Source organism: Zonotrichia leucophrys, chromosome 6 (assembly GCF_028769735.1).
Source record: "Zonotrichia leucophrys gambelii isolate GWCS_2022_RI chromosome 6, RI_Zleu_2.0, whole genome shotgun sequence".
Lineage (NCBI taxonomy): Eukaryota > Metazoa > Chordata > Aves > Passeriformes > Passerellidae > Zonotrichia > Zonotrichia leucophrys.
The window spans coordinates 29,618,849-29,632,069 of NC_088176.1; the positions used below are offsets into that span (position 1 = coordinate 29,618,849).

Below are 13,221 nucleotides of genomic sequence, written 5' to 3' on the forward strand. Positions count from 1 at the left end.
ACAGACCCAGGGACTGGAAGAGGAAACAGGCACCTGGGACAAGAATATAGAGCCTTGGTATGTTTGGAAGGTACCAAGAATGTTCACCTTGAAACATAACAGCAAAAATCCCTCAGTCCACCACTTACCTTTAGAAAGGCCCTTGTTTAAAATGCAGCTACTTGCCACAACACATCAGGTGAATCACATCTTCAGTTTGCTATGAGGCAAGATTTTCCTAGCAGCTATTTATAGATGCTGACTTCCTTTTCAAAAGCGGTGAGAACAAAGGAAAGAAGGCCAGAGGTTGGTCTGTGTGTGCAGGGCATTGCTCCTGGGGCAGCTTCCTGGCCACCCTGCTGCGATGGAAGAGCCCTGCAGGCAGGGACCGCCCCCAGCGCGGCCCGGCCGGGCACACGGAGCACGGTGACACCGGAGCACGGTGACACCGGCGGGACAGACACAGCGCTGCTGCCTTCAAAGCACGGCCAGAGCTGCAGAGCAGGAGCACAGCGAGAGCTGACACCGTTTGAAACAAAGCTGCGGCTGAGCAGGGGAAAGCACAGCAGAGACCAACGCCAGCAATCTCAACAGGGTGAGGCAGCTCATCCAGCACGGATGTGGGGGAGAGCACAAACATCCTGCTCTGGAAAGCAGCACAACAGGCAATGGTGGCTGTGGAAGGAGGAAGGAAGGGAAATTCCCAGTTAGAGGCACAGGGCAGGCTGTCAGCTGTGAGAGCAGAAGAGGGCCTGACAGGATGTCACGGGAGAGGTTACAAACAAAATTACCACCTACCAAAAAGGTCAGGGAGCATGAGAACGTAGGGCTGATCAGATGGGGGCTGGCCTACACACAGAGATCTGAGCAACTTGCATGAAGCTGGAGTAGAATAAATAGATTTGCAAATCAGACTGTTCTAAACCCCTCTGTCTGACCTCCCTAACAGGGACCACCATTTCCCTGCCAGCAATTTCTGTTTCTGCTAAACCATAAATGCAGCAGCCATCTGTGCTGAAATACTTCAGGTCATCACAGCCCTTTGTTCTTTGCTAACAACTTATTCTTCATTAGGTACCTCTGCAGTTCCAACAGGAAAGAAACTGCTGTGGCCATTTACTGTAACCCAGTGCTGAGGATGGAGATGATGATAAGGAGCTGGAAGAGGGAAGGGGGTGTGGGGAGCAGGGCTCACAGTTTTGCTGACTCCTGAGGTGTGATCTTTCAAATGACAGGAAAGGAGAAAGGAGGAAGAGTTTCATGGAGAGCAAAGCAGACAAAGACAGAGCTTGTGCTCAACAGGAAAGTGACAAAAGATGGCACACAGTATTTCATATCCACGTTCTAGCAGCTGACAGCATTCCTGCACTCCAGCAGCTTCAGCTGATCTCACTGAATACTTCTGGTTGTATTAAAGTAGTTGAGATTGTAGAGCAGAAAATCCCCCAAGAGTCTTTAGCAAAGGAAGATGGGAAAAACATGGCTAGAAACACATCACAGAACATGGAAAATGGTCAAGAGGGAAAAACTAACCTGAGAACAAAAGAGCTTCCCACAAACCCCTCTGGCGTCGGACATCAGCTGTGAACACCTCTGGTCATGCTCAGAGCCACAAGCCCAACACCAGCCCCACTCCCTGCAGGGGAGCTTGGCTTCACTGTCACAGAGCCAGAAACCTCAAGTACTGAGTAAGCAGAATGTGCTACACCAACTACTTAAACAACTTTTTTGTGTCTTTTAATGGTATTTGGAGTACCTGTGAACTTCAACAACTTCTGGCACTGTTTAGTCACTCTTCCAGTTCCTTTAAGGAGCGAAGAACACTTGAGCCTGCCAGGCAGGTGCCAGGGATCCCTGCCCAGGTCTCTGAGCACCCTGGGGTGGCAGGGCAGGGGGCAGTGGGGCCCAGAGGGGGGCACCAAAGCTCAGCCCTCGAGGCACAGGCGCTGCCAGCTGTACAGGCACTGCAGAACAGGCACAGGAGAAAACCCAAGGCTGTGGCCAGGGCAGGCGTGGCAATGTGACACTTTGGGACCCCAACTCAGGGACACCAAGCCCTGGCCCAGGCCCAGCAACTGCTCTTGGCTGCAGGAAAAGAACCAAGGGGAATGGGACTCTGCAGCAGGAACCACAATTTCATAACTTGTATGGCATGTGAAAAAAAACTCAACTGAAGAAGGAAATACTTATAATATTTATGTATCTTGAACTTCAAAAATAAAAGTATGTACAACTAGAGTCCACTTCTCATTAAGCAAATGTACACTGGTAGATCTTCCACTTTCAGCCAGAGCTCTAATGCTGCAGGGAAGAATAAAGATGATAATGGATGGAACAGAGTACAAAGCTGAGAAGCATTTGCTAAGTGCAGCACCATTAACTCCCTGGTATGCAACTTGATAAATTTCAAGTTTTCAAGCCAATGAAATATTCTGACTTTTGGAGTGAGGAATTGCTTTTGTGCTTTCTTATTTTCAAAGGTAATTTACAGGGGATTTGGGGTTTTTGGTGACCCCAAACCCAGTCAGATGTGTCAGACTGAAAACAGTAACCAGCCTCATTACTGTAGCCAGGATAATTATTATCCCCTTTTGGACACCTCAGGAGCTGGCCACTGGTTCTGCCTAATATTTGACAATCAATCTAAGTATTTGAATAGTTTTAATAACTTAAGGCACACTTCTTGTGAAGCTTTTCAAACTCACTCCAAAACCTAGAATAATGCTCCACTGCTAACAGTTATAATTATTAAATAAATAAAATAAAAGACATCCATTAATTTGTAGTATTCCCTGAAGGACCAAAGGCGAGTTGTTAGGAAATAAGCCTTGCACAGAAGCGCCTTTCCCGCTCCCCGGAGCAGGGGCCGGTTCCCGCAGGGAGGGGCGGCGGCAGAGGCGCCCCCGGCAGTGCCGGCCGCGGCCCGCAGGGGGCAGCAGCGAACAAACCAACCCACACCGCCACGTCTGACAAAGTCATTTTAATGGAAAATGTAAAACCCCTTTCAACTTCAATGTACAAAGCATGTGTAACACTTGCACTTTTAACAAATTAAAGCAAGCCAATGTTTTAAAAAAATACATCATTGAATGTATATATGTATATATTTACATAGCATATTAAGTTTAATATTTAAGCTTTAAAAGTTCACATAAATTTTACCAAAATGAGACAATTTTTAAATAAATTACACCTTTTGAAAACGTTTAATTGTACACTGAATAGCTTCAATAAAATACTGAAGTGTCTGTATTTAATATCTACTTTATATACTTTATATTTTACAAAGTTTACAATTATTTGGCAGTAATTTTCAGAATATGACATGACTGCTGTGCGGACTCAGCAAGATCCCAAATGCAGGCAATAGCTGGTGTTTGTGTCCTACTCTCACAGTAACTGTCTCAATGTAGTGAAAAAGATCTGAATTATTTTAGCAAACTGTACAAGTCACATTTACATTTGATCAACAATATAGCATAGAATTTTGTCGTTTTTTCCAAAAATAAATACATCATCTTAAATCTTTGACATTTCACAAACTTCATGTACATTATAATACAGACAGCAGAACGCTGCTCAACTGTTTGCAAGTGGAACATGGAATCACAGTGGCTGTGATATGAAGCTCTACCGTTGCAGTGTCATTAACAAGTAAATATGATGACTGTGTTTTCTTGGCACTGATGGTTTGTGAAGCTTAAATTAGTGTGTTTACCGTTCACAGATCAGGTGAAATAACCTCTGGGTGATGCTACCTCCAAAAAGCAGAGTGTGCTCAGTTCTCCTCCATATCTTCCAGTTCACCTTCGTGAATCTTCAAAGCTCTCACCATTTCTTTAACTGCGTGATACAAGATATTTTTAACCTGCAAGAACACGGGACAGATTTCAGTAAGGCCTATGACCTGAGGAACTCTGCAAAGTTTAGGACTGAGCCCTAAGCTTAGTGGATGGAAAAAAGAAAGGCTTCATCAAGCCCGTGCAAAAGGAACAGCTTTTTACACATTTTAGAATGTAATGTGAAATAAAGCCAGCAGCTCAAGGGAGAGTCATTTACAGCCCTGGCATTCATGCTGCTGCTCATTGTTATTCTGTGTGAACAGCAGCAAGGAAGTAGCTCCACGCACTGCTCGGCATTTCAATGAGCCCGAGCACACCCTGCCTTCCCAGCCCCTTCCAGAGCAGCATTCATTTCCTACCTGCAGTTTATCATCATAATTGATTTCTTCCTTTGACAGCCTCAGCTCCTGCGTTAGGTGGAATGACTGTACAAGATGTTCTGGAGACACAAAGTCTTCCGTTACTTGAACGCAGCTGTGAAAATTTTGCACCTATCCAAAATAACAAAAAGAGACTGATCATTAGTATGTGGGGTTTTGCTTTGGCAGAGGTACCTGAGGAAAGAGTGGGTCTGGAGATGCCTTACCCAGAGCCTTATGGCACTAACAGGCACCTTTACAGGTAGAGAGCAATTGTGTGTGTCTGCCTTATCCTCTGAAGGCTGCACAGCTGCCTGTGCTCGGCATTAATCCCACACTGAGGCCTTGCTCCTCCCTCAGCAGCTGCACTCAGCCTGCCCAGCCCTGGAGCTGCCCTGCCCTGCAGCACCCGGCTCCTCTGCCACCTTCATGGAAAAGGAACTGCCAGTGGAGATACTTGAAACAAACAACCATGAACAGAGAAAGGGGAGGCTGAGAAGCTGGGGGAAAAGAGCACTTTTCTTCTTTCTCTGAACATTTCTTCTTACTGACATGAGATAACTACTGAGGAACAGACACCATCCCTGCCACCCAGGTCGTGCCTGGAGGATGGGGAAAGGGAAATTGCTTCCTCATTGTGACCCAACCACCAACTCCAGTTCACTCCCTTCAGAACCATTTGTGTTTTCACCCCTAAACCCTTACAAATTACACTGTAATTTGTAATTCAGCAGTCAAAATCCTCTTTTCCCCGAACTCCAACACTTCTCAGAAGCTGTGCAACAGTTTGAATTCCCAAAGCCTGGGGGCAGGGAGGCAGAGCCTCAGCCATTCCAGCAAACACCCCATCCCACCCTGCTAAGGACTGATAGAGATCTGTGTACTCTCAAGTGAAACCTAGCAAAATCTAGAGTTTCTAAATGCATACTCTAAAAATTCCATTATTTAACCTGACATTCAGAGAAACCACTGGGGTCTACACAGTTGAGGACACAGGACTTAATTTAAAAATTCCTTTCTTCTCCAAAACCCCTGCCCAAGTCTGATTTTACACAGCAGCCCCCCTGCTACAGCTGAAATCCCAGCAGGAGACCCCCAGCTCAGCAGTCAAGTTGCCCATGGGGTTTTTGATGGCTCATCATCATCATCAAGGACAAAGCAGTGCTGGTCCCTCCTGGGAATTCATCAAAACACAACTAATTCTGGACACGAGGAGGGTTTTTTGATGCCACACAACCTGCAAAGAGCAGAAAGCCAGGAGAGAGGCAGCAGCTGCAGAAGTGCCAGCATGAGGCTCCCACCAGCACGCAGGGAATTTCCTAGAGCCTGGGGTGAGGCACCTCTGCCTTGTGCAGCTCCAGCCCCCTCCCCTCCCTCCCAGGCTTCCCACCTCTTTCAAGTCTCTGCCTGCCCCTGGTTTCCTTGCCAGCCCATGCAAATCCCACAGCACTCGTTCACTTTCTCCTCACTAAGACAAGGTTTTACTGACTCCCTATTTCTCCCTCCACGGCAGAATAGGAACCATTTGTTACCCCTCAGACCTTTAATTCTGCTGTGCCTGAAGTCTGCTCTTCCCTCCCTTCCAGGGCCTGTCTTATCCGTGTGAAAGTTTGCGGGGACAGATTTTACCCGGCTGCTCTGGTGCTCAGCATGGGAATGCCCCGCTGACAGCCCCAGGCAGTTCTATTTATAATATTTCTAACACAAGCTGATGCAGTGACACACACACAGAAACGTTTAGCAACGATTCCCCTGAGGTTTGTGGGGCGAGGAGTGCAGCACTCCCACGCCTGTGCCACTTCCAGCTGAACTGAGAACAGCTCCACACCCGGCCCACGCAGCGCCGGCGCTTCCAGCAGGGCCGGGAGGCGGCTGCGGGGCTGGAAAAGCCCCAGACCTGGGCTGGGACAGGGAAAGGGGAGTGGGCAGGGAAGAAAGGGCCACCCAGCCATCCTGCTGGCCACAGGATCAGCCACTTCCTGCAAGGCCGAGCTCGCAGAGCTCTGTGTGTGCGACGCCCAGACCTTTATCCTACAATCCTTATCGGAGCGTTGCCAGGATGTCACATTGCCTCCGAGCGTGTTATTGTACAATACATAATCCTGCTGTTAAATCAAGATAATGCCTCTATAAAAAACAACATTATAATAACTTGTTCCACTATGAGCAAGTTTTGCAGGGTGCCTGAACACCACATTTCAATTACTGACTCCAGTATTTCTAACCTTTTTTTTTTTTAGTTAAAATATTTTACCAATTTGGAGCCACCAAGTTAAAACCAGGGAGGCCATCCCTAGAGATGCCTATGATACAGCATAACCCACAGTGGAGCAGCAGAAAGAGTGAATCTTTCAAAAGAACACTACCAACACCCTTCTTTAGCTGGGGGGGTTCCAAGGAGAGCTCAGGGCTCCCAGCCACAAGTGCCACAGGGGGAACAAGGCCCAGCCATCAGCAACCAGGGACACTGCTGAGCCCCCAGCCTGTACAGGCAAGAGCAAAGGAGATGCCCCTCCCACAGCACTCAGGGAAGCAGCTGCAGAGGTGACTGATCCAACACGGGATCTATTTCTGGATTCTCCTTCTGAGAGAGCAATTCCCTCTAGGAGAGGAACAGACAAGGCTGCCCTGCCCGTCACAGCTCACAGGAGAGAGAGGCTGTCCCTCCCCTCCCACCGGGAACAGTCTGACTTTGCCTGCTGCAGGCATCACAAGAAGAATGTGACTGCTGTCTGCAAGTACACAGGGAGGGGGAGAAAGCTGGGAAGCAAGAGGAATGCTACATGCTGCCATGAAATGTAAAGAATAAGCTTTAAAAAGCCAGACGTGAATCCATAGAACCGGGGGGAGGGAGGGGGATGGAAAAACAATAAACAGAAGAAATACACAGAACCTCCTCCATGTTAGGGCAGTAAATTCTAGACCAGCACGTCAGAAGCAGCAGTGTGCCAACAATCCTAACTGGCTCCAGAATGGAAGAGTCAGAACTACACTTATGCAGTGACCACAGGCAGCCAGGCTCCCCAGCTCCAGCCCTCAGTCTGATTCCTTCTGCTCCATAACATTACTCATGAGCAAATAAAAATGTTAATTTACCACCTAATTTAGCATCAACTTTTACCCAGTTTTAATAATTAAAAGGTTCATAATGTGCATGTAAATCTGAAACACTTAATGTGTAAACTTAACATGGTATGTACTCTTGTGCAGACTTATTTTTCAGTTTTTAAATGTGCTTTGTATCTCTGAAGTGCTGGTGCTGATCCCTAAGGTCAGTATTTACGCATCTCTACAGAGAGCACTATGCACATACATGAAAGAACACGATGCTTTTATTTCCTCCTACGTGGCAGATTCACAGGAACTTCTTACTGAAGATGAAAAGGTTCTCAGCTTCACCCACTAAGGTTTAAAAACACCATGTTATTAACTCCTTGGTGCCAGAAGCTACAACATTACCACTTCAAACACAATCTGCAGTTTAAAGCCAAGGAGATAAAGATAAGAGTGGTCTTATTTTTGGTCCTTAAACATATAAAGTAGAGGGAAGACTGGAACAGTCCCACTACTTCATGTTTTATATTCTGTATGCCTTTATACAATGGCACATGCTATACAGAACAGATTTCCCAGGACATTTGTTATTTCCCCTGGGTTCCCATCCACTCTCCTATCTGGGATGTATCTCTCCTGTTTCATGGGATCAGAGTAAGGCTGCTGGAGGATGCAATACATGACTCTGGGAGTGCAACTTCTTTAGCCTAACAGGAGCCAAGAACAGCAGCAATGTCAGGTGTTCCTCCACATTTGTGGAACCACATCAACCCCTGAGTCATTGTACGGGGCAGGGCAACCTACACCTCCCTAGATTTGGGTCAGCAAGCTCTGTTTGGGGCTGTCTGGGTCTTTCCTCTGCTGTGCCAGGGAACAAATGCACACAGACCACCCAGAGCTATGTACCACCATGTCCAACCCACGCAAAAAGGCAGTGGGATGAGGAGGAGCCTGGTCCAGGTGTGGTACAGCTGCTTTCAATGCCCCACAACAGACACAGAGCAGGGACATGACCCCTGCCATCACTACACCCCATCAGTTTTTCACAGAGGAAACCCCACTAAACCCCACTGCCCACAGGGAATGGTGAGCCATTGCTTCCTCTCTGCAGGAAGCTGATCTGCAGACTGGAAACCAAACAGCACCTTCTTCACAAAGCCTTGGCCTCACTTGAACCCACAGGGAGATCAGTGATAGATCTTCACATCACAATGGTTTGCAACCAACTGCAGGGTGGGGATGCTCCTCATTCCTTGACAGTCAAGGACCTCATTAGTGGTGCCTGACAGCTGCCGAGCCAGCAAGCTCCACCTCCTGCTGAAGCAGGAAAGAAATAAATCTAGAAGGGCCTAAAAATCTCACCTAAAGAACTGAGCTTTCTTCCTCTTTTCACCAAAGAGCAGCAGTTTACAGGCTGTGAGGGGAAAAAAAGGCCTAAAGGCAGTAACAAAGCTTTTATGCCAGGGGGCAACTGAGGCTGACTAATAAAATTCATCCTGCTACTCCAGAACTGCCCCACTGGCTGTACCTTTCCTACCCAACTACAGACTGGATCAGCCCAGCTGCTGCCAAGGTGGGATCACTCTTTCTCAGAGTAAGAGACAACTTACTCTGTATGACGACTTCTGGTGATTGATGTGCCTTCTATGTTAAAAGGAACTTACATTTGGCACGGGAAAACAACCAAATATCTGTTACAGAACCACCAGAACACCCACTAAAATCCTCTAACAGCTAAAGACAGGAACAATGACACCTGACATTCAGGTGCTTATCATCCATACCTGCTCAAGCTGCTCTCCCTGCCCCTCCTCAATTAGGTTAACTGCTGGCTTAGAAGAAGAAAATTACTAACCTGACTCTGCCATAACTAGACTCAGTTTGTTTAGAAATTTGCTACAGAAATGAAAAGGGGAAAACAATGGTTAATAATGGTCTGTTCATTTGTAATTGTAAAGCAAAAAAAGAACTCATACTTAAGGCATTCCATTTGCTACACCAGCAGATGTATCTGATTTTACATTCCTACATGCTAACAGATACTAATAAAACAACTAAATGTAACTGAGCACAGATGTATCCATGCCTTTGGAAAAAAGTTATTAATTTTGCATGTCTTAAACTTAATGTACATTACCTGATGAAGTGCTCCTGCTGGTAGAATAATAGCATCACCAAGGAACTGAATAACTGTGCAGGTTTTTACTCCATATTCTTCAAAAAGTCTTTGGCGAAGTTTTTTGTTCACATACCAACTCTGATCACGGATTGGATCGTGCTCTGGTAAAACCTCCAGGCCTTGCTCCTTTGCTATCTGTTGAGTACAGAAAAGATCCCAAATAACTTCCAAAAGAACCAAACCTTTTGCTGATCAATGTAATGTATGCCCACCTCGCCAAGCAATGTCACTCAGTTCCCAATACCACACAAGAGCTCTGGCTAGGGATTCAAAACAGCCCCAAAGCACCTGGGAGGTCTCACTGAACTGAGGACATCTGCAACACTCCCACTCCAAAGTGCAGAGCTTTAAAGAACTCAGCACAATCATCTATTGATAAGCAACATGCTCTCTGTGTGACTTTTTCATCCAGAAAATAAAATCTGAGCTCAGGGGTTCCTGTGCTGCAAATTCCTCAGTTTTGACACAGACACACAACACCACCACCTTAGCTCAGGAAAAAAGCAGCCAATAAAGCCAAAGGTTGTAGTCCTGGGAAACCTGCTCCAGGTGCCTCTGCTTGAGCACAGGGACCTCAAGGGTCCCATTCCAACCTCAGCCACACTGGGATAACAAGCTGCTTTCCTACCACCCCTATGAAGGTATTAAGAAAAAATGATGAACACAAAAATACTTCCTGACATCAGTAAATGGAATGGCACAACCATTTCTCAAGTGAAACCACAGAAGAACAAATATTACTCTTAATCAACTACTACTAAATCAATCCTAGTCACTAAAAAAGAAAAAAGTGATTACATATAAAGAACACAGACCTAATCCACCTGTCATGAGTCATGAAACAAGTATCTCATTAAAAGCATAGATGATTTTTATTTTATTAAATGAATGTAATTATTCAATGCAGAACTTGAAACTCTCCTTGAGTATTACCACCCTTCTAACAAGATACTGAGATTTTATATCTTAGCAGCAGCAAAGCGATCCCAATGATTACTCATCAATAATCTCCAATTCGGTACTTCCCAAATACCACCACTCCTAAAATACATGGTGGCACACAACTCACTTGGGATACCAGGGCTGACTGTGGTAGCAAATGACAAACTTACACAGCATCCTAAATGGGGCTGTTTTAAACCTGTTGCTCAAACAGTTTCACAGCTATTCTCTATACTTTCAAAAGTGCTCTGAGGGAATATTCAGCACTTCCTCTCTATGGCCACCTATTCCTTTGCATTCATGACTTTATTCACAACTCTCTTTTTTGAACTGAAAAGCCACCATCTAATTTATGAGCACCTACTTTCTGAATGAACAAAAAGTCTTGCTGAATAATTCATCATCTCCTGGAATTAGCTTTGTTTTACTTACCACTGCTCATTTTTCCCCACAGCTCAGCCTGCCAAAGAGCAAATGTTTGAGTCACTGGAGGACAGCTGGCCTGGTACAGACACTGCTTATTGTCAAAGGGAATCTTCAGTGCTGAATTTCTTGGGCTCCCCCTGCTCACAGCAGAGCCCTTGGCCTCGAGTTGGTCCATGGACCCCTTTGCTGCAGCCAGTTATAACTCATCTCTCCTCACACAAGAGGACAGTAAAGACATTTTCTCAAGCAATCACTTCAGTGATACTTTGGTATTTCTGTGTTTCTATCAAGGCCACCTTCCAGAGCACAAAATGTGCTAAGGACAGGGCACAGAACACTGCTTCCAAGATGGAATCCCTACATTTAATGCACTGACAGATAATCCTAGGGAACAACTGGAAAGGTTCTGATGTGGCTCTGAGTTCTGATCACCACCAGCCACTGCAGGATGATCTGCAGCACAGCCAGGTTAAGTTTGCTGCCCCTGGGGATGTTCTCCCACTGCTTCCACCTTTGCCAAGAGCCCAGCCATGCTCCTGTGCTGCCTGATGTGACAGTCCTGGCAAAGACTGGTGCCCATGGGTGGTGAGGCCAGGGCACTTGGCATGGGAAAGTTCACCAAAAATTCAGCAGCAATAATACAACAATGGATCAGTGACAGAAAAACACCATCCCACAAATTATCTTTTGTGTTAGAGCAGGGCAAGAGCAGATCTCCATGCCCTCCTAAGCCTTCAGTTACAGGCCACCTGTCACTCTCACAAAGTGAATTTATGTGTTACATACTTTTATTTGTTGGTGGTGCAATAGGTCAAGTTTGTTTTATGTGCTATAAAGGAAATAATTTTGCCTTCCTCCCTTCTCTAACAGGTAGGGTTTGTGGTTTTTGCCAGCCCCTTTTGATTTACCAATTACTTAGGTTATATTTATAAATGATGTGTAATAAAGCTAACCTTTTGCAGAAACTCTCTTATCTTGTCAGCATCTTTGCCAGCATAAATGTGCCACAAAGCACCAGGTAATTCACTGGAATCTTTCAACCTCTTCCTTAAAAGGTCATCCAAATCTTCCTCTTCCAACTTCTTCAAAACTCCTAAGGTTCAACAAAAATATTCTTTAAATGTGAGAAGAAGAAAAAATGGAGAAATTAAATATTTACTTTTCAAAATTTTTGTGTGAGATTGAGCAGATGGAAGTTTGTTGAGTACAACAGAAGCCACCAAGTGATCTTTCTGTTCAGTGTCTGTAACTCATTACTAGAACACAAATGCTGTGGATACCTTAAAAATACCTTTAATTTTTCAACTTTTTCACATTTCCTGAATTCCACAGAACACAATCTCCTACCTGAAATAAACAAGCAGGGCTGGTACCAAAAATGAAAAGATGGAAAAGGTGTTTTCCTGCAGTCAGCACAAGCAGTGTATAGCATGCTGTTGCTGCAGCCAGAGCTCTCCCAGGATGCTCAAGTTTGCTGCTATTAACTCCATGCACACACAAGTGAAAACAAAGCAAATGACAGACAAACCTTACTGCAGCTCTATTAGTCACACCCAAAATCTACATTTGCTGATTATGGGATAAGAGGACAAAAGAAAAAGGGCAAAGAAACAGAACTATTTCAGTGATTTAAAGACTGTTTCACATAAGCAATAAACCTCATAGAGACGACTAACATACACCAATTGAAGCTCTCCAGTGCTGAAAAATTACATTACAGCCCAAATTCAATAGAGTAAGCACAATGCATCCAGAAGAAGCAGCATAAACAGAAGGTTTGGCAAATACATCATCCTGACATAATTGTTAGAACCAGCACAGCTTCCAGAGAAAATCCTTCACCCTGCACTTCCATTAGCTATGCCAGCCCCAGCACAGCCATGGTGCATCAATTCTATGTAATGGCAAAAAAAGTGGAAAGAGTTTGAAATACCATTTCATAATTCATGAACTGCAGTGTATTTCATACAGAACTAATGTGTGTGCAAACCCTTGGAACAAAGAATCACCCAGCTGCAAGCAGGTTCTTATGGATCTGCCTTCCAAAGAAGAGTGTCAAATTGAGAAGGGGCAGAACTTTCAGTCCATCTACACCTCTTACAGTGAGTGAGGTTCACATTACCTGATTTGGAAAGTACTCCATTTCCTTTGGCTATGCCAACATAAACAAGGATGTTCACGACATCAGAAACCTCAATATGGAGATTTGTGGTTCCTATGTCATGGTCTTTAGTAGCAGCCACACCTATGTTACAAGATAAAATTAAGATTTGTTTGTATTGCATATTCAAATCAGAACATGTAACAACAGCGAAGAAATTTCTGAAGTATACCTGGCATCACTGAGATAGATTAAAAACATGTTTTTGGTTCACCTGCTAAACAAGGTGATACCAATGTTTTCTGCTAAACAAGAAAACATTGATTTCTAACAGAGTCC

General features: G+C 45.1%; 1 protein-coding gene across 8 annotated transcripts in view; it reads right to left on the reverse strand.

Annotated features, from left to right (window-relative positions):
• Positions 1 to 2,944: 2,944 nt before the first annotated feature.
• The window catches only part of JMJD1C (jumonji domain containing 1C), a 158,362-nt gene continuing 148,085 nt past the window's right edge, over positions 2,945 to 13,221 (reverse strand). For all 8 annotated transcript variants that reach the window (XM_064716133.1, XM_064716132.1, XM_064716131.1 and 5 more), the window contains 5 exons: positions 12,904 to 13,026; positions 11,735 to 11,874; positions 9,372 to 9,548; positions 4,181 to 4,312; positions 2,945 to 3,847 (listed from right to left, as the gene is read on the reverse strand). In XM_064716133.1, the coding sequence (XP_064572203.1) occupies positions 3,758 to 3,847; positions 4,181 to 4,312; positions 9,372 to 9,548; positions 11,735 to 11,874; positions 12,904 to 13,026 (662 nt within the window). In that variant the 3' untranslated portion in view covers positions 2,945 to 3,757. The remainder of the gene's footprint in view (positions 3,848 to 4,180; positions 4,313 to 9,371; positions 9,549 to 11,734; positions 11,875 to 12,903; positions 13,027 to 13,221) is intronic.